The sequence below is a fragment of the Somniosus microcephalus genome, chromosome 19 (assembly GCF_052327205.1).
Source record: "Somniosus microcephalus isolate GS21.2 chromosome 19, FLI_Smic_1.0, whole genome shotgun sequence".
NCBI classification, from domain to species: domain Eukaryota; kingdom Metazoa; phylum Chordata; class Chondrichthyes; order Squaliformes; family Somniosidae; genus Somniosus; species Somniosus microcephalus.
Genome location: NC_141005.1, coordinates 39,832,518 through 39,854,341, shown reverse-complemented (window position 1 = coordinate 39,854,341; position 21,824 = coordinate 39,832,518). Strand labels below are relative to the sequence as shown.

The following is a 21,824-nucleotide window of genomic DNA, read 5'->3' as shown; positions in this document are numbered from 1 at the left end:
AAGCCATCTCCCTCAACAATATCCAAATTGGTATATCTGTTTGAGAGGAGGATGGCCACAGGGGACCCTTGCAGTACTTGCCTGCGCCTACTACATTCCCTTCCTGCCTGTGCAGCCTTTACCTGCGGTGTGACCAACTCCCTAAACGTGTTATCCACGATGTCAGGCGCAAGCTACAGGGCCGAGCTGTCCTGCCATGACTTACCCTTTAATTAATTTAAATTAAATCAAATCAATACCACTAATTACACAACAATTAAATGATATACCCAAGGGCCCTTGGTTACTCGCACTCCCTGATACACAACAGGGACCTTAGAAACTATAACCACAAAAATTAAGACCTTCTAAATTTTATAAACTATTAATCTTAACTGTCAAACTATAGAGTAGTATAAATACTCACCTAGCCGTACTCACCCAATCAGCTGCTTCAATGACCCAGCCTCCACAGCTGTCTGGGGCAGAGAATTCCACAGATTAACGACCCTCTGAGAAGAAATTCCTTCTCGTCTCTGTTTTAAATGGGCGACCCCTTATTCTGAAACTATGCCCCCCTAGTTCTAGATTCTCCCATGAGGGGAAACATCTTCTCTGCATCTACCTTGTCAATCCCCCTCAGTATTTTATATGTTTCAATAAGATCACCTCATTCTTCTAAACTCCAATGAGTATAGGCCCAACCTGCTCAACCTTTCTTCATAAGTCAACCCCTTCATCTCAGGAATCAACCTCGTGAACCTTCTCTGAACTGCCTCCAATGCAAGTATATCCCTCCTTAAATAAGGAGACCAAAACTGTATGCAGTACTGCAGGTGTGGTCTCACCAATACCCTGTACGGTTGTAGCAAGACTTCCCTGCTTTTATACTCCAACCCCCTTGCAATAAAGGCCAACATTCCATTTGCCTTCCTCATTACTTACTGTACCTGCATGCTAACTTTTTGTGTTTCATGCATGAGGACCCCCAGGTCCCTCTGCACTGCAGCATTTTGTAATCTCCTCCATTTAAAAAATAATTTGCTTTTTTATTTTTCTTACCAAAGTGGATAGCCCCTCACTTTCCCACATTATACTCCATCTGCCAAATGTTTGCCCACTCACTTAGCCTGTCTATAACCCTTTGTTTTCATGATATATATTTACTTGCTGTCTCTTAGACAAAAATGGTTCTGTTTGGGTAGTAAATGGTAAATATACACGGAATTAATCCTGTATTGCACCTTTTGGCTTTTTGAGGCAACTTCTATTGCACATCTACACTTTTATGATTAAATGGCTCGTGAATCAGCAGCAAATTACTAATATGCAGCAGGCAGCCTTGTATCCTACACGAGTTAATAGTTGATAATAGAACTACTTGCTCATTTACTACTATAGCAGTGTCTGGAGTTCAATAATTCTCTTAAAAGAACTGATTTTAACTACATTCTCAGTACTTAAATGCTATATTCAGTGAATAAATGCTCGCACCATTTGAGACTCGTGGACAAGATGAATTCTTAGGGTTAGAATAAATGTACCAAAGCACAGCTAATAAAGGCTGGTGGCAAATATCTGTGATCTGCTCAGTCTTGCCTCTCCCAAATACGCATATTATCTAACATGAATTTCATTTGTTAGGAAATATAGTACATGTTTTATTTATTTATCTTTCATGACAAGAATAGTAGATGCCACATAAGAATAGCTATTTTTGCTGTTACTTTGTTTAATATGCTAATTTATGCACTTTTATTTTAGAGAAACTTGCATTTGTAGCAGCAATAGTAAGACAATTCTTATTAGTTGGCTGTTCATCTGCACCCTGTGGATTTATTTCTTGCTTTCGTTTTCCATTCATCATGTTTTATAATAATCCTTTGTGTTTGCAATGCTCTTGCAGAAAATTAGAAACACTTGTCATTTGGTACAAGAAAGTCTTCGGGTTCCTCAGCTGATTTATCAGGAACAAATTCACGTTCCTTTTTTTGCAGAGTTGCCACTCTCCATCATGGCTTTTGGCATTAACAATTTGAACAGGCACAAATTTAGATGGGCCTTTAACATTAACATTATAAATGCTTGCTTTGGAACACTGGTCAAAAAGTAAATTCAAATTATAGACTGATGCTCTGTCATCATACCATATAGACTCATAGTCATTTGGTCGTATTTTGCTGTGAGCGTCGAACGAACGATGACTTGCACTTGCCCATAGGTTTTTTTATGGGGTTTTGCACAGCAAGTTGCTGTCAGCTAAACATCCAAACGGCACGCCGCCCTCTACAGAGCATCTGGGACCTGAGAACAGGGCAAGCAACAATGGGGGAGAAATTGGGTATCTTTGCGCCTCCCGTTATCGCCTCTGAAGGGTGATAACAGGGCACTAACCACTTGCCACCCAGGCTCAGCGAGAATATCGGCTCCTGCTAAATTCGGCGGGAGGTTTGCAGCAGCGGTATGGCGTTGCGCCCCGATTTCCTTTGCCTGGAGATCATGACGTCATCCACCCGGACACTAACTTCGGTTTCGCCCCCTGCAGCATCGCCGGGTGACAAGACCGGCAGCTGCAGGAGACGTTCATCGGGAGGCTGGGCTCTTCGGGGGTGATAAAGGCAAGGTGGCTGAGGTAGGGAAAAAATAATCAAATGCTCGTTTTCTGGGTTTTTTTTTTTTTCCTTTTTTCCCCCAGCGTTCAATCAGCCCGGCACTCTGCAGCAGTGCATCGGGCTGATCAGGCCGGATTGCGGCTGCCGGTGGGGACCAGGTAAGTCGCTTTTCCCTTGCAGAGCCTGCAGCGATGGCCCTTCCCTTTTAAGGGAGGGAAGGAGCCTTCCAACGTGGCAGCGCTGCACACCTACCGCTTGTTGCACTCCAGGAAGGAAGTGGAGAGCTTGATTTAGCGCTCCACTTCCTTACTGGAGCGCGAAATCAAATTTTTAAACGTTGAGAAACATTAGCACCTGGCGCTAATTTTTTCAACTTTTAAAAGTTAGCACCCCAAACAGTGCTATAATAAATTTCTCCCCCCCCCTATGTATCTCCTTAACCAATGAGCAGTGTCTGAACCAAGAAGTGTCAATTAGATTAGTGAATTTATTGTCAAATCAGATACAGAAAGCGAAATAGAGAGGGAAAGAAAGATTGGATTAAGAGGAGAAATAAAAGACAAACTTTTTTTTTTTTAATTTCAATTTAAAAAAAACTCCAACAATAATTAAAATCTGAAGGAATGAGACCCCACACTTGTTAAATTTAATTTTTAGTACCAGAGAGGTTATTTGGCAGTAATTAAACTTATCACGCTGTTAAAAAGGCTACTTAGACTGGAATGAGTTGACAACTTTTTGTGGCGAGTTTAGTCTGTATCTACAATGTACAGAAACTTCACGCTGTTCAATACATTTGAATGGGGAGCCAGATGGCGAGATGCGTTTTCGCGCAGCTTAGAGGGGCAGCGCATTTTGACAGCAACTTCCAGATTAACTGAGCATGTGCGCTCGCTGGAAGTTGCTGTCCAATCTGCATGTAAATGCCGGTGAGCGCTGTTAATCTCACCGTTATTTTCACAGCAAAATCCGGTCCACTGGGCTTTATTTTCCTTTTCTATATCACCAACAACTTGCATTTATATAACATCTTTAAGCTGGAAAAACTTCAAGGTGCTTCACAGAAGCATAATCAGATAAAAATTGACATTGAGCCAAAGAAGGAGATACTAGTCGAGATGACAAAAAGCTTGGTCAAAGAGTTGGGCTTCAAGAGGATCTTAAAGGAGGAGGAGAGGGAAGGTGGTGAAGCGGAGAGGTTTAGGAAGGAATTCCAGAGCTTGGGATCTAGACAGCTGAAGACATGGCTGCCAACAGTGGGTTGGAGGGAGTACGGGAAGCACTAGAGGCCAGAGTTGGAGGAACACCAAGTTCTTAAGGTGTTGTAGGGCTGGAGGGGTGAGACCGAGAGATTTGAATATAAAGATGAGAAAAAGTGCTTCTGACCTGGCTTGTCAGTCTGTTGTGAGGCAATGCTCCTTTTGATTTCTACTCTCTCCTGATTAAAAACTCCTTTTAAAGAGCAATCAATCTTTGATTCAAGCAAAACTCCTTATCTATGGTGTAGTCAGTGCAGTGTCATGCTTAACACACTTCCCATCTTCCCTTCCATTTTTTTAAATGAGAACACATTCTACACAGGCCAACATTTACAAACGGAGCTGTGATGTGTTCGAAATTGTACGGTATTACACAACCTTTCCTAATAGACTGTACTCTGAGCATCTCAAAGGGCAGCAGAATTACTGTAAAATCTGATATTGATCATTTGGTGTACCACATCTCAATTTTTTTATGCCAAGTACAAAAACATTGCTGACATTGCAAAATAATTTGTGGCGTGAAGTGCTTTGAGGTGTTTCAGAGAGAAGTGACAAGATGTTATATAAATGCTGTTCCCTTAGATTTTACAGTTTATAAAGAATGATTGTTACACCAAACTTTATGGTAGATTTTTTTAGTTTTACTCGAACACTGTGATCTAGGTCAGCGCACTGTCATTCCTCCATAAATCTGCTGAGAAATCCAAGGACAGTTGTGTTTTTATTTTGTGCTTGAGCAGCACACTTTACCTTTTGTATTGTCTTTAATCCATGCTGTTTTCATTTGCCTGCTTGACTATGTTTTTGTTTTCCTTTTCTCCCCACTTAAATTCTGAAGTCTTTAACCAATGAGCTAGCATCAGCCAAATCTCAGTATGAGCAAATAGCAGAGGATATAAGAGCTCTAAAGGGGGATAAAGAACAGATGATCCAGCAAGGAGATGCACTAAAATCCGAGAAAGAGTCCATATTCTCTGAACTTGCAGAGCTGAAGTTACAGTATATTTCCCTGCAGAAAGAGCAGCAAGTGTTAGAATCAAAGAATGAGGCACTCCAGTTGGAAAAGACAGCATTTTTCAAAGAAAGGCAAGATTTTGAGTGTAATCAGCAACAACTTGGCCTGGAAAAGGATGCTTTAGCCACTGAAAAAGACCAGTTTCTCATGGAAATCAAACAGTTGCAGCAGCTACTTGATATGTTGACCAAAGAAAATGACGCCCTCCAAGTCTCGCAATCCAATCTAAGTAAACTACTGGGAGAAGTAGAGATGAACAGCAAAGTAACAGAATGTGAACGAGCACAGCTGCTTCAAGAAAAGGAAGAGTTGTTATCGGCCCACAGGAAAGTGATTACAGAAAGAGAGGAACTTACAAAAGAAAAAGACAAGATTACCGAAAATTTCCACAAGTCACGTGAAGAGACAGCAATTGCTCTTGAGAAGCTGGTGAAAGAAAGAGATGGTCTGATGGTGGAAAAAGACTCTCTTTTACTAAAATACTCAAAGCTCGAAGCTCAAGGTGAACATTTAGCAAAGGAGAAAATTCTGTTGAAATCGGCAAGTGATGAGCTTGCATCTGAAAATGAAACTCTTGAGAAAGAGAAGGGCGATCTTGGTTCATGTTTGCAGAAGACCATCTTTGAAAAGCAAACTATCATTATTGAAAGGGATCAACTACAGAATAATCATGATCTTTTGAAGAAAGAACTAGAAACATGTATGAAGGAAAATGCAGAACTTCAGGCCTCAAAATCCAGCCAGTCAAAACTCTTGGATGAGATCACGAATAGTAGGGAGGTAACAGACTCTGAACGTGCCCAGCTGCTCCAAGAGAAGGAAGAGCTAACTACGTCTCAGAGAAAACTAACTGTAGAAAGGGACGAACTTGCTAAGGAAAAAATGGAGTTGACTGCAAAGCTGCAGAAATCAATTGAGGAGGCGGCCATCATTGAGAAGAAGCTGAGTGAAGAAAAAGATGCTCTAAAAACAGAGAAAGGCTCACTTTTGCTGAGGCAGTCACAGCTCGAAACCCAGTGTGAATCTTTACAAAAGGAGAAGGAGACCTTGGAATCAAAAAGCAATGTGCAGTTGTCAGAAAATGAATCTCTCTCAGACGAGTTAGTCAAATTTAAATCAAAGCAACAGCAGGTAGTCTCTGAAAATACAGCCATAGCTGCAGAACGGGATCAGCTCCTTGGCAACGTTGAGTTCTTAAAGGAACAACTTGATAAATTGGCCAAAGAAAATGGAGAGCTCCAGGTCTCAAAATCAAGTTTGTCTACACTTTTGGATGAGATTCAGAACAGCAAAAAGATTGTGGATTCAGAGAGACTTTGCTTGTTGCAGGAGAAGCAGAGACTGGCAGCTGAACTTCAGGAACAGTGCTCTGAAAAAGAAAATCTTATTACACAGAGGGTGGAATTAGAGGAAAAATATAATAAATTGAATGAACAGGTGAGAGTATTTGAAAACCAACTAATACAAGAAAGGGATGCAGCAAAAATGGAAAAAGAGACTCTCATTATGGCTCATTCAAAACTTGAAAGTCATTTCCAGCTGTTGCAGAAAGAAATGGGTGTTCTTAAAGCTAAAAATGATGAACTACTTTCAGAAAAAAACTTGCTAGTAAAAGAGAAAGAGGTCATTGATACTGAACAAAAGAAGTCTGCTAGTGAGAAAGAAGACTTAGTAGCTGAGAAAAATTGGCTGATGTCCAGTGTTGAAGAGCTGAAGAAGGAGTTTGATATCGTAACCAAAGAAAAAGTAGAGCTCCAGGCTTCACAATCAAAAAGTTTGAGACTCTTGGATGAACTTCGCAGTCGCCAGGATGTGTCCGACTTGGATCGGGTAAAGCTATGGGAAGAGAAAGATAATTTACTGGCAACAGTACAGAAACTACATACAGAAAAAGAAGAGCTCGTTAGAGGGAAGGACGGGCTAGCTGAATCCCTCTGCAGGTTACGTGAAGAGGCTGCTCTTTCTGCTCAAGACCAGGGAGAAACTGTAGCAAAGCTCCAGCAACTGGTATGTGAGAAGGAGCTTTCGCTGAAACATGAAGAGGATCTTGCTTCCAAATTAAAAGATCTTCAGGTTCATCAGAATATTACTTTATCAGAGAAGATTGAGGTACCAAATATAAGCATTCAGATAAATCCAGAAAGTCATGGGCACTTTTGTTTACTAATGAGTGCACTAACCGGTTTGGTTTTGAACTTTTTTGATCAGCTCTATTAACACAGTTTGTCAACTATGCTTTCAATTACATTAATTCTGGGAAATGATTTTTGTGGCTTGTCACTCCAATAAATGGTGTGGGCATTTTGCACGGGTAATTATATTCATTATAAAAGTCCTGTTTCTCATTTTTCCTGAATTAATTTGCATTATATGCAGTTAGAATTCTTGTTTCTAGGGTGTGGATAAAATGAAGGTTTAAGTATGCTTTAAAACAGAAAAGGTTTAGATTTTTCTGTTCATTTTAGTCCTGTTCAAGTTTACCAAAAGGACTATTTTACATGTTCTCAAATTTAACAGATTGTTTATCCTCAACAAATGTTGGTTATTTAAAAAAAATTCATCCTGATTTTCTTTTAAAATTTTGTGTTTTAAACAAAATGCAATTATTTCTAAAATCTTAAAACTTCACACATCCACAATGAAACTGCCAACAGCTAATTTTAACAAAGGCAAAACCAATTTGAAGCCATTAGGCAGAAATATACAAGTGTAAACTATTGAGTGAGTGAATGCATTGTACTCAACCATACAGACCAGGAAGCTCCTAGGTTTGATCATGATCTGGGCTGAGTTCACTGATTGTAGTTGGTTTGCGACTACAACTGTTTAAGTGGCTCTGGAATAGGGGAGAAAAGAAAGGCTTGCACTTATGGAGTGCCAAAGAAATGTCTCCATATGTTTCACTCACGAACTACTGTACTTCGAAGTAGTGAATTGTTATTTCTTCTCTGTGAAACACCTTGAAACGTTATTCTATATTTAAGATGTTTTATAATTGCAAGTTGTTGTAATAGGAGTAGTTATAGAAGGGGGGGATATTCGCCAGGGTTTCCACTCCTGTTCACTATTCAGTGACACCTGGTGGACAGTGGATGCGCATGAGAAAGATGCGAGGTCAGGATCACTATCAGCCGTGATTTCTTCCCCGCGCCTGTGGTTGAATAGATGTGGACACTCACCATCTCAGCTCACACATGAAGAATGAACACTTGATAAAACACCAGAGGGGTGCCAGTGTCCATGGAAGCATACTATGTTCTGAAGAAAACTGGTGGGCAAAGAATGTGAGGTTGTACATTTAAGCTAGTCCTTTGAAATTTAATAGCGAAATCTACTAATAAAAATTCCAAATTGTGCTTTGTATTTAAAACAAGCTAAATGAATACCGCAAATTGGCAACAAAGTAATATGTGGCAGACAATGTTTTAATTATCCTCAAAACATAATTTAATGTCTAATTCTTCAAAATAATTTTCTCTTTGTAATTCACAAGGTGAGTTGGCTTGTTGGCAGTTTCTAATGTCTGTGAATTTTAGCTTTGGTTTTCCCTACGTTGATTATTTAAATTTTTAAAAAATCAATGGCGTGTTTGGCATGAAACTGGATCTGACACATTGGAAATGTATGATTTTGCTGCATATACTTTCTGCAGAATTTTAAAGAGTATTTAACGGTAATGGTGACTAGCATTCGACATGACTCTATGGAATGTGAAAATACAGGTTCAGCACAAAAACAATATGGTTAAAATTTCTAAAAATAAAACTAGCATGACAAATTTCCACCATCTATTTTTCAAGTGTCAGGATTACATTATGTGCAAGACATCAATTAATGTAATCTGTCCACATGCAAGAAGTGTTTTAAGTAACTTTCAGAATTTCCCTGTTTCAGTGAAACTTTAAACATTTATTTCACACTAGGACACTTTTTTGTATTTTTAGGCTTCCAAAAAAGCTGAAGAGGCTGGAAAGACATTAGAGCAGGTTATGAAGGAAAAAAATATACTGGACCAACAGAAGACTGAAACTTTGGTAGAATTGAAAGAGTCCAGGCTGAACAACCAGAAGCTTCAAAATGAGGTAAGAACTGACCCATTGCTTTGTTCTATGTGGGCTCCAGAACAGAGTATATAAAGCATTGCTCGAATGAGACATCATCCAAGGATTGCAAACAGCTGATGTTAAATTGCAACCAAGGGTGGCTTAAAAATAAGAGTGGACCTGTCTTCTCTAATTATTGTTTCTTTTCGTTAAATTAAATGTCTGTTCTTAATATTCTCATTTCATGTCTTTAATTAATGTAATAAAAATGGTGTGCATTTCCTCCTGTCTGTCACATTGAACTTCGGCATCACATTTTCTTTAAGATACTTACTAGACAATTTAATGCTGATCAACAATAACGACTTGCATTTATATAGCACCTTTAACGTAATAAAATATCCCAAGGTGCTTCACAGGAGCGAAATAAGAGAAAGATTGACACTGAGCCAAAGAGGGAGACATTAGGACAGGCGACCAAAAGCTTGGTCAAAGAGGCAGGTTTTAAGGAGCATTTTAAAGGAGGAGAGAGGGGCGAAGAGGTTTAGGGAGGGAATTCCAGAGCTTAGGGCCCAGACAGAGGACGACATGGTCACAAATGGTCGGGCAAAGGAAATGGGGGAGGCACAAGAGGCCAGAGTTGGAGGAACGTAGCGGTCTCAGTGTTGTAGAGCTGGAGGAAGTTAGAGATAGGGAGGAGCGAGGCCGTGGAGGGATTTGAACATGAGGATGAGAATTTTATTTTTGAGGAGTTGATGGACTGGAAACCTATGTAGGTCGGCGAGCACCGGTGTGGTGGGTAACTGGGATTTGGTATGAGGTCAAATACGGGCAACAGAGTTTTGGATGAGTTCAAGTTTATGGCGGTTGGAAGATGGGAGGCAAGCCAGGAGAACATTGCAAGAGTCAAGTCTGGAGGTAACAAAAGCATGGATGAGGGTTTTAGCAGCAGATGGGCTAAGGCAGGGACGGAGACGAGTGATATTAGGGAGGTGGAAGTAGGCAGTCTTTGGTGATGGAGAGGATATGAGGGTTGGAAGCTCCGCTCAAGGTCAAATAGGACGCCGAAGTTGCGATCAGTCTGGTTCAGCCTGATGCAGTGGCCAGGGAGGGGATGGAATTGGTGGCTAGGGAACAGGGGCGGTTTGTGGTGGGGACCGAGGACAGTGGCTTTTGTCTTCCCAATGTTGGAGGAAATTCTGTCAGCACAGAGGCAGTGGAGGGGTCAAAAGAGGTGGTGGTGAGGTAGAGCTGGGTGTCATCAGCGTACATGTAGAACCTGATGTATTTTTAGATGATGTCACCGAGAGGCACCACAACCTCCGCTGTCCACTTTGGCACTGTGTTCTCCCTCTTTCTCCCACCCTCCTCCCCAACAATTGCTGCTCCCAGGTTTTCTTGTCTCTTCCCATTCTTCACCTGAATCTGTCCCACTATATGTAATCTTGTTTGGTCATTTCAGCTTTTACCATGGCAGCAACAGGGCTTGTTAGCGGCTGCAACGGGGCTTGGGTGTCGGGCAGGAATGATGCCGGAAACCCTGGTAGGGTAGGCAGCAATGTTCCCTGTAAGCTGCACAGCCAGCTTGCTAGCTTTTCAATACAAAAACAGCGCATATGCGGTATTCTGACTGGCCCCTTAAAGGGACCGCGCAGGGCCAAACAAAATTAGAGGGAACGTTTGTGGGCAGCCAGTTGACGAGGATATGGTGCTGCTTCTACCTGCCTGGAAGTAACCATACGCTCATCAACAAAAGTTTAAAGTGGATATATGTTATGTATCCATGTATACCCTCCACCACAAACCTGGATATTATACTCCGTTTAGGATCTGTTAGCAAAAGTGGAATGGTGCATTCATGATGAGTGTTTTCAGTTAAGAGCAAATCTTATTGGATAAGTCAACTTTAAAATAAACATATTGTGTTTAACTCTGGTAAGAGAATTTGTTTTGTTGGTAAGGTACTTCCTGAGCAATTAACAAGTTATTTCATCGCTCACTTTGGGCTGCTTCAGGCTTGTGAATACCAGTCTGAAAATGTCCAACCTCCCCATATTCTTGACCAAGACACATTTTTAGGTTCACTTTCCTTTATTGGCTAAAAATCCAGCCCATTGAGTCAGTTTGTTAGTTATCAGGTAACTAGGGAGCAAATACTGTTCTGCTGGGACAAAGAATTGAGCATGAATAGCATGTGGAAGTATCCAAAGGCAGGTAAACATTGGCCCAGATTTTCATGCATTGGTGAGATCGGCGACATATGCCGTTGCCATCTAGCATGCTGATTTCACCATTGATAACATCTTCCATATTTTCCTGTATTTCTAATCCGAATACATCAGTGAGCATGGTGGTAAATCAGAAGCCATGTTTGCCATAGTTCTTTCAGTGACGATACTAAATCTTACAACTTGATTTGTTTTTTAAAAGATTAATTTCTGGGTCCTAGCAACCATCTAATCTTCTTTCTGGTTTTTATGTAAAACTGACCAAATTGAAGTCCACACTTCTCCAATCAGACCTCCAAAATCTATTCATGTTAATACAACACCATATGCAAATTTGATGAAGCAACAAACTGAAAAATGCCATTTTAAAAAGACGATGAAACTGTCAAAAGTTGCTGTCAGTCGCATTGTATTGCATGATTGTCCTTCATAAATTTCAGCTTGGGAGTTCTCACGGTATAAATGTCCCAGGAAATTTTGGTGTGGCATAAGTAATGCAAACATTTTCTGGAAAATCTGTATTGGGTTTAGCTTCTAATTAACTTCACTTGAACATATTACTTTATTAGTCAAAAGTCCATGCGCACTTAATTAGAAACTACATTAATAGACGGTTAACAAGAGTCTATGAAACCTATTCTAGTACAAGCTGTAATTAAGCAGTTGACTGTATACTCACGCTCGGAACACTCGGCTGGGTTTGGATGCTGGCTCCTGTTTTTCCGAAGTGACAGGTGCCAAGTGCTTTTTCCCCCCCCTTTTTTATAGTAACCTCATTGCCCATATATGGTCACATTTGTGACTCTTCCAATTTACTTAAGTCATTGAGTTTTAGCATGTGACCCATAGGCCATTGTGTTTAATTTTGTTGGGCATCCGATAACCCATAGGCCATTGAACAGATTGCTGAACACACAGAACCAAAGGGGCCTCATCCTTGTCAGAACCTGTTCCATTGTCTAAATTGATCATCCTTTTAGACAGTGGTCAACTATATTTCATTACACGTCAGCCAAAATACTTTCCTACGCAGCTGGGAAACTTCTGCTTTCTGTATAGTTTGCTCAAGATGTTTTCTCGGCCTTTGTTTCATAGAAAAAAACTACCAAAGCAAATATATATTCTGGAACAATCTGCGATAGAATAGTCTATGAATATCTAGACCATTATCTTTTATAAAAAAAAAAAATGTTAAAGTAAAATAAAGGTTAAAATGAGTTGAGCGCTTTAGAACAGGTGTTAAACGATGCTTTAAAAAGTGAAATGAGAGGAAAAATAGCTACATTTGCATTTTTGATAATTAACCAAAACATTTTTTACTATGTGATTATGTTTCTGGAAACAATTTTGTATGTTATGTAATCTGGTTTGCTGGAAATTTCAGATTTAAAAGTCACTGCTTGATAATCCTGTAAATTGTGCATCATTCCTGGATACAGATCAGTAATGTAATTTACTTCAGTTGTTGTGTTGCTGTAGTTCATGGTTTCTGACCTGATTAAAGCTGACAGCACTGTCAGGCAATTTTCTGGTGTTTAAAGATGAAGTATGTGTTATCGGGGATAAATATTCCAATTTGCAGAATGCAGCACAAGAAAGGCGGATTTGTTTTGTTAAAAGTACTTGCATTTTATTTATGACTGGATTTATTCTTCCTGTCTTGCCCAAATGCCAGAGAGGCTAACTGTCTATGTAAGGTACATGGATAAGAGATTTGGTGGAAGAGACAGGTCGTTTCATAAATCTTTCAAACAATATCATCTTTTTGCGATGTTTTCAGGAACTCCTGTTATTTTAATGAGTTCTTAGAAATAAAGGTGAGAATCTGTGAGGCCATAGAGCTTTAGATGATGTCACTTATGCATAAAAGCTGATTTGTTGGGAGTGCGATAGCTAAAGATTCAGCAGCCTGTAGTAGTAGGACAGCTGGTTGGAGGCTGTACATCAGAATCGTTGTGTTATGCAACTGAGCTCTGGTGCATATGACAGATGATGGCACTGAGCATTCAGGTGCATTATCTCACGCGTATAATTGGATCATACCTTCAGAATCATTTTTCAAGGAAGAAAATATCTTAATATTAACAGTAATGGATATCCGAGCTTTACAGGATAATTATTCCCCTTATTACTTCTCTGTGCAGCTTAAGGTATGATTTTTAAGGAACAGGTGATGTTCAGTTTTCTTTATAAATAGCCGAGTGAGCAGTAATGGTATATTCTGGTAATCAGTAATGTGTGTTGTACAATGAATGATTTTACAGCAATGAAGATAAATTGTGTAGACTTCTGTGTTTCTCAGAAGCTTTTTATTGGGTTTCTTACATTTGAAGGATTCACTATCTTTACTCAGGTAGGCAGCAGTTATAATTTTATTCAAAGATGGGGAAACATCTGGAAAGCTGCAATGTTTGGGTTTGGTACTAAATCACAAAGCACTAATGGAACTTGCATTTAAAGGGAGGCTTATATTTTTTTATATAAGGGCTGGTGGTAAGGACAGTTCTGTTTTTCTTTACTGATAGACAAGCTTTTGCAGTGCTTGAGGCACAGCAGGATGGATTCTCTTTTCATAATAGCCATTTTCTTTCTGCTAATGTGTTGGAGCAAAAGCTGCCTTTGATACTAGAATACAGTCAGAGATGTCAGTTTTTATTTTCTATACCGTTCTGGAAGATTCTAAAAATATTTTATTTGACTGCAGAAACAAATTTTTTTTTCCCTTTGTCAGCTGGAAGCTCTTAAGGAACAAAACACTAAATGCCAAGAAGATTTGAGCCATTCGAAACAGCAGCTCAGCTCTGAGAATAAGAGAATAGGAAGCCTTTGCAAAGAAATGTGAGTAACTGCACTTAATGTTCAAAATAATTGTGATATTGTTGTATAGATATAGTTCTTTATATAACAGTGTTGTCATCTTTTAACTCTAGAGCACAAATGACTTAATTTCACCAATCTTCATTAACTTCTCTATTTTCACACATCACAATAGTGGAGAACTGAAGAATTTATTTTGCGCTAAACACCAGTCCCTGGAAGGCTTCTTGTAACCTTAATGATAAAATACATTTTTTTTGATCACCACCAGGAGGGATACACTCTGTTCGCATTTTTCCCTCTGCGGGGAGATGCTTGGCATCCGAACGGCACCTCCCTTTGCAGGATGGTTAAAATTGGGAACTCCTACAAGACATCATAATCTTAAAAGCAGCATTGTCAAAATTGCAATGCCAGTCAGTCTGTAGCTCAAGGGTTAACTTATTTTACCCTCCCTCCTCCACCAATTTTCTTTGCTCCTCCTCTCCTGAAGGCATAAATTTCTTGCTGGGGCACAGTACCTCGCCTGGCCATTCAACTGGAAGATTTTTTTAATGCTATGTACACATATTGTATAGTTCAAGTTACGATATTCACCTCACCAAATATAATCTTCATTATCCGAAGTTCAGATCTCTGGAAGGAATGTTTTCATTGAATTTATACACTACCTAAATCTTCAGCATTTCATTTTGAATAGCAAAAAAAGTGAGTGACCACAAAGTGTGATTAATTCCATCATATTTTACAAGATTGACTCCTAATCCTTCTCGTGTGTGTATATATAATCCTTACTTATTTAACCGGGGAATTTCACTAATTTCAGAAACAGCAACAACTTGCATTTATATAGCACCTTCAACAATGCAAAAATGTCCCAAGGCGCTTAACAAGAGCGTCATCAATAAAAAAAAAAAATGTTGACATTGAGCCACAGAAGGAGATATCGGGACAGATGACCAAAAGCTTGGTCAAAGAGTTAGGTTGTAAGGAGTAACTTAGAGGAGAGAGAGGTAGCGAGGCGGAGAAATTTTGGGAGGGAATTCCAAAGCTTAAGTGTCAAGGCAGCGGAAATCACGGCCGCCAATGGTGGAGCAATTAAAATCGGGGATGTGCATGGTGCCAGAATTGGAGGAGTGCAGATATCTCAAAGGCTTGTAGGGCTGGAGGAGGTTACAGAGATTTTAAAAAAAATTCTGCTTTTATTGCATTCTTTAAAGACTAAATAGAAAAGTACATTGTGGGAAAGGAGTCGTGAGGTGGGTGGTCTTTCACCTCTCGGATCAGTGTTGAAATGTAGCCAAGAATGATGAGATGGAAGTTCCCTCTGCCTACAAGGTCCTATGTGAAATAAGTTTGGGCATTCACAGTCCTGTTCCTAGTGGGTTGGGCCTAAAATTGTTAATAATTTGTTGCTATGGCAACGTCACATAGACATGCCTAATAGTTCATGTAAGAAGTGTAAAAAATGCAAACTTGTGTATTCGAGACTAAGACCGCCTATTTCCACCTCCGTAACATCGCCCGACTCCACCCCTGCCTCAGCTTATCTGCTGCTGAAACCCTCATCCATGCCTTTACCTCCTGGACTTGACTATTCCAACGCACTCCTGGCCGGCCTGCCTCGTTCTACCCTCCGTAAACTTGAGGTCATTCAAAACTCTGCTGCCTGTGTCCTAACTCGCACCAAGTCCAGTTCACCCATCAGCCCAGTGCCCGTTGACCTACATTTGCTCGCGGTTAAGCAACGCCTAGATATTAAAATTTGCATCCTTGTTTTCAAATCTCTTCATGGCCTTGCTCCTTCCTATCTCTGTAATCTCCTCCCGCCCTACAACCCTCCGAGATATCTGCGCTCTTCCAATTCTGGCCTCTTGAACACCCCCCATTTTAATCGCTCCACCATTGGCAGCTGTGCCTTCAGCTGCCTAGGAATTCCCTCCCGAAAACCCCCCCTCTACCTCCCTTTCTCCTATCTGTCCTAATATCTCCTTATGTAGCTCGGTGTCAAATTTTGTTTGATAACGTGCCTTGGGACGCTAAAGGCGCTATATAAAAACATTTTGTTGTCGTAGAGCTGTTGTTGTTGAAGCACAATGTTAGGGCGGAGTGGAAGGAGCTTTGTTCTTGCAGCTGCCTGTGTTATATCTCACCTGGGATTGCTTGATGTTGACATTAAGTGCCAGAAATGGAAAGTGTTCCATTCCCAACCACAAACATCTTTCAATTAACCAAACACACAAAATTAAACTGCATTTGCAGCATAGTTTTACAGTATTGTCAAGTCTCTGCAATAACCAAAAAAAAATGATAGTATTGATGGAACTTATTGGTGAAAAAGAATGCTTCTTGTTTAGGAGTAAATACATTACTTTTGGAAAAATTTAATCTGTTTTTGCTTTCGACAGTTATGCTAGTACCGTCAAAGATGTTTTTGGCAAATAGCGCTTATATGTTAGTATATTCATATTTTAGAAATATTTAAAGAAATGTAACTCCAGGGGTAAATACTTTGAATGTTAAGTATTTGCTCCCATGTATTCCTGTTTGCCTCCTCAATATTCTTTTAAGGCAAAATCCAGTTCTCCGTGGCAGGCTCTCCGTGGAGCCCTGTTCATAACTTGTGCACTGGTGAGAAAGGGAAGTGGAGGGACGGGGGGAGACTTGAGTTTATTTGAAAAGGACAGCTCACTATTGGTCTGAAATCAAGCACCAAGGCTAGAAAATGGGCAAACTCCAGGGGGATCCCCTTATTTATACAACTGCAGCATACTCTTGTCTTTCTCGCAAGCAGAGATTTCTTTCTGGGCTTTACGAAAGAACCTTCAAAAATTCAAGGAAATAAATCTTAAAGAATAGAAAAATTGCATGGGATTCATCTAGAGGTGAGGCAGTAGAACATTTAAGTAAAATATGACAATCCAACTCTTTATTTCAATGTTGCAGTAATTTGTATCCAGTATCACCCCACTTTGCTTTATAAATGCTTGTTTAGAAATAATTAGAGGATGCAACTAATTTATCCTGAATGCAAGAAAAATCCTCATTGCCCATTATCTTGCTGAACAACACTGCTGGATAATGATGGTCTAGCATGTTGGTGTATGCCGTGTACTTTGCTTGGTCCCTATTATGTAATCTATCATTGCCACAAGTAAGTTTTACATAGTGTAGTATTTAATTTACTGAAAGAAACATTTTATTTGGGTAGTGATTTTAACCCATTGGAAAGCAGATGATCTTTGTGATACATTGACAAAGAGAAGTTATGCTGTGCAGAAAATACTGTGCAGATGCCTTAACTTCAGTGTGGTAATAGTATTTTGCCACAGCTGAAGACATTGAATTAGTCAGTAGAGGATTATGATGTATGCTACCTCTGTTAAAGCCACACTGGTGAAGGCAGTTACTGCTACAACTGGGGTTTAATTCAAAGTCTTCCTGGTAGACATTGTGACACCACAGTGAATAATTCTGTTGCCCTTTGATTGATGTCTATCCAGATGTGCAAAGATAAATGAAAATAAAATGTTAACATTGCTATTTTAAGCAAAATATCTTAATGGCATAGCACAGTGATGCCACATGGCATAGTATAGAAGGGCGGGATGGTCATTCATGACGACTGATTTTTTTTGTGCTCCAGACAGTAAGTTTTCAGTTAATCACTTGTGCTATAATAGGGAGACTAGGTGCTACTCCAGTGGGAGGGGGAAAAGAAAGCAAATGGGAGCGTCATCCCAGGCCACATTCACATCCAAAAGGTTGGTTATAGAGTGACCCTCAGCAGGGCTTTGGTGCAATCACTTTCCTGCTCTTTTAATGACAAAATAATGCAGTGTAACACACAGGAAGACTAAGAGGTAAAGGGAAAATAATGCATAAAGTATAATTAGAAAATGCCCTGCATAATTCATGAATGAAGTCAATATCAACAGTGACATAGGAAGTGGTATTGCACAATCCCTCCATATCTCATTCTTCACTTATGAATTAGGAAACCAAGTTGTTGGACTGAATTACTCTTTTTTTTTTCAAACTATGATAGATACTGTGGTGTTTTTAGATCAGACTGGTTTTGTAAATTCAAATTGAGTACTGAATATATACCATTATTTTATAACCATTCACTAAGTACTTTAGCACTATATAAGCTGAGATTTCATCAGAATTGGATATCAATTAATGTAGCTGACGCTTTTTAATTCTTCCCCCACGCGGCAGAAGCGGGGTGATTCATGGTATGGTACTGTCCATCCGCCGTCTGTGGACAATTTCTGCTCATCAGAATAAGTTTAAAATGCTTCACCAGATTTTAAACACGCTTCATCAGGTTTTAAGTACACTTCATGGGTGATAACTTCGCATCAAACACTGAGTTTATTTCAACAATGGGCATGCTGGCACCTATATGTGCATGTGCGTGCACGTTTGTGTCCATGAACACTGATGTAGCACCTCAGTTTTTGCAATACAAAGCTTCATAAGTAGCCTCAATCATCAGACACTAAGTCTCTTCACAAATGGGCATGCCGGGAGATGTGTGTGCATGTGTGTGTTCATTCATCTATAAATTGTGTGACCTACTACTGACTCAGTATATTGGAGATGTTTCATTAGATTTTAACTAAGTTTGTTAACTTATTATCAGGCATTGAGTTGCTTTCACAAATGTGCTTGCTGGTTTCATGTTTTGTAATCCTCCTGTACTGTTTAAAGTATCAAGCAGTGTTAGTGAACTGGGTAGTGTGCTTAAGGCAAGTTTATATATTCCCCAGTGAGTTTATTAATGCCTATTAATTGAAATTAAATGAAATTTGTATTATTTTGATGTGTAAAAACATTTTTTGAGAATATATGTTCAACTACTGTTCTTCAATAATTACTAATTTGAATGTTATTCCCAACATTCTATTGTAGCATAAAAGATGTGAAAAATATTGTCATAATCAATTCAAATGCTAAATATTTGTAATCATTTAAATTTCAAGCTTCAGTTTATCCTGTTCTGTACAAAACCTAATGATGTTGCTGCGTGTAGTATGTTACTGCAGTGTCGTCTGGTTTTAAATGTTCATGTCATTCAATTACATTTTTCACGGTTTAAAAAAAAAAAATTCCAGATTTACAATTTAGTTTTCTGATTCAGGTGAAATTTAGTTGCTTAATGGCTCTACCAGCAGTTACAGTTGATGACTGGCATTGTTTCAGCTGTTTTTTGTTGGTTAGGCTTTATTCTCACAGATAATAGCAAAATACTGCGGATGCTGGAAATCTGAAATAACAACAGAAAATGCTGGAAACACTCAGCAGGCCAGGCAGCATCCGTGGAGTGAGAAACAGAGTTAACATTTCAGGTCTGGGACCCTTCGTCAGAACTGGAAAAAGTTAGAGATGTAACAGGTTTCAAGCAGGGGCAGAGGCAGGGGAAGGTGGGTGGGGGAAGGAACTAAAAGGACGGTCTGTGCTAGGATTGAAGGCAGGAGAGATTAAATGTTACAAATGGGGATGGCAGAATCATCAGCAGCTGCCACCTGAAAAAATGGGGTTATAGTCTGAAATTGTTGAACTCAGTGTTGAGTCCAGAAGGCTGTAAAGGGCCTAATGGAAAGATGAGGTGCTGTCCTTCGAGCTTACGTTGCGCTTCATTGGAACAGTGCAAGAGGCCGAGGACAGAGGTGTCAGAGTGGGAGTGGAGCAGAGAATTAAAGTGACAAGCGACTGGAAGCTCGGGGTCACCCTTACGGACAACGGAGGTGTTCTGCAAAGCGGTCACCCAATCTGCATTTGGTCTCCCCAATGTAGAGGAGACTGCATCGTGAACAGCGAATACAGTATACTAAATTGCAAGAAGTACAAGTAAATTGCTGTTTCACCTGGAAGGGGTGTTTGGGGCCCTGGACAGTGGGAAGGGAGGATGTAAAAGGGCAGGTGTTGCATCTCCTGAGCTTGCGCGGGAAGGTGCTGTGGGGAGGGGAGGGGCTGTTGGGGATGATTGAGGAGTGGACCAGGGTGTTGCGGAGGGAGTGGTCCCTTCGGAATGTTGAAAGGGGAGGGGAAGATGCGTTTAATGGCAGGATCACGTTGGAAATGGCGGAGGATGATCCATTGAATGTGGAGGCTGGTGGGGTGAAAGGGGAGGACAAGGGGAATCCTATCGTGGTTCTGGGAGGGAGAAGGGGTGAGAGCAGAAGTACGGGAAATGGAACGGACATGGGCAAGGGCCATGCCAACCACAGTAGAGGGGAATCCTCAGTTGAGGAAAAAGGAAGACATGTCGGAAGCACTGGTATGGAAGGTGGCATCGTCAGAACAGATGCGGCGGAGACGGAGAAACTGGGAGAATGGAATAGTCCTTAGAGGAAGTGGGGTGGGAGGAAGTGTAGTCCAGGTAGTTGTGGGAGTCAGTGGGCTTGTAGTGGATGTTTGTCGCTAGCCTATCTCCAGACATGGAGACAGAGAAGTCAAGAAAGAGAAGAGTCGGAGATGGACCATGTGAAGGTGAAGGAAGGGTGGAAATTGGAAGCAAAGTGAATGAACTTTTCTAGTTCAGGGCGAGAGCAGGAAACGGCACCAATACAGTCATCGATGTACTGGAAAAAGAGGTGAGGGAGAGGACCTGAGTAGGACTGGAACAAAGAATGTTCCACATACCCCACGAAAAGGCAAGCATAGCTAGGGCCCATGCGGGTTCCCATAGCAACACCTTTAATTTGGAGGAAGTGAGTGGAGTCAAAGGAGAAGTTGTTCAATGTGAGAACAAGTTCAGCCAGGCAGAGGAGGGTGGTGGTGGATGGGGACTGGTTGGGCCTCTGTTCAAGGAAGAAGTGGAGCGCCTTCAGGACGTCTTGGTGGGGGATGGAGGTGTAGAGGGATTGGACGTCCATAGTGAAAAGGAGATGGTTGGGGCCAGGAAACTGTAAACTGTTAGTGGTGGAGGGCATTGGAAGAGTCGCAAATGTAGGTGGGAAGAGACTGGACAAGGAGAAAAAATAGAATCGAGATAGTAAGAAATCAGTTCTGTGGGGCAAGAACAGGCTGAAACGATGGGTCTACCAGGGCAGTCCTGTTTGTGGATCTTGGGAAGGGGGTCTGTGGGGTTTGGGGACTATGAGGTTGACGACCATGGAGGGAAGATCTCCAGAGGAGATGAGGTCAGTGACAGTCTTGGAAATGATTGCTTGATGTTTGGTGGTGGGGTCATGGTCCAGGGGGAGGTAGGAGGCGGTGTCGGAGAGTTGGCGTTCAGCCTCCGCACGGTAGAGGTCGGTTATTCTCACGGACCCGGTTGCCTACATTAAATAGCAGCAATTTTTTTCTAAAACTATAATATAGGTTTCTTCCCATGTTTACAATAAAGTAACTTTCTGTTGAATGAAATAAGATGTTGGTGTATTGCTGATATTTAACCAAATTTGTTACTTTAAAGCTGTGAACAAATATATTAAATGGATTTGAGAAACAAAGTTGTATTAGTACATGTATATTGTCTCTAAATGACTGCAATAAGCACAGGGGTCTCGTGTTTAATTTATCTATTGCCACTAGTACTCTATTTTGTCACCTTACATTCACCCAAACTTAAATATCAACAAAAACTTAAAATACTTTAATGTAGAAAAGTGCTTCACCGAAACGTAATCAGGGATTTAAACACAAGAAGGCAAATTTTTAATTAAATTAAAGGCTCTGTAGGGTATGGGAGCTAGTGTAAATCGGCAACGAGATGGTTGAGTGGGATAGAATACAGGCAGCTGAGTTTTGGATGAGCTGAATTTATAGAGGGTGCGAGGCCATCCATTGGAATAGTTGAGTCTGGAGATGACAAAGGCATTCATGAGGATTTCAGCATTTGGTTAAACTTAGGC

The 21,824-nt window shown here is 40.5% G+C and overlaps 1 protein-coding gene across 8 annotated transcripts in view; it reads left to right on the top strand.

Annotated features, from left to right (window-relative positions):
- clip1a (CAP-GLY domain containing linker protein 1a) overlaps positions 1-21,824 on the top strand; it is a 180,035-nt gene that overhangs the window by 109,597 nt on the left and 48,614 nt on the right. For 7 of the 8 annotated variants that reach the window (XM_085961663.1, XM_085961661.1, XM_085961660.1 and 4 more), the window contains 3 exons: positions 4,692-6,977; positions 8,813-8,950; positions 13,871-13,977. In XM_085961663.1, the coding sequence (XP_085817789.1) occupies positions 4,692-6,977; positions 8,813-8,950; positions 13,871-13,977 (2,531 nt within the window). The remainder of the gene's footprint in view (positions 1-4,691; positions 6,978-8,812; positions 8,951-13,870; positions 13,978-21,824) is intronic. The other variant, XM_085961666.1, reaches the window with a different exon arrangement.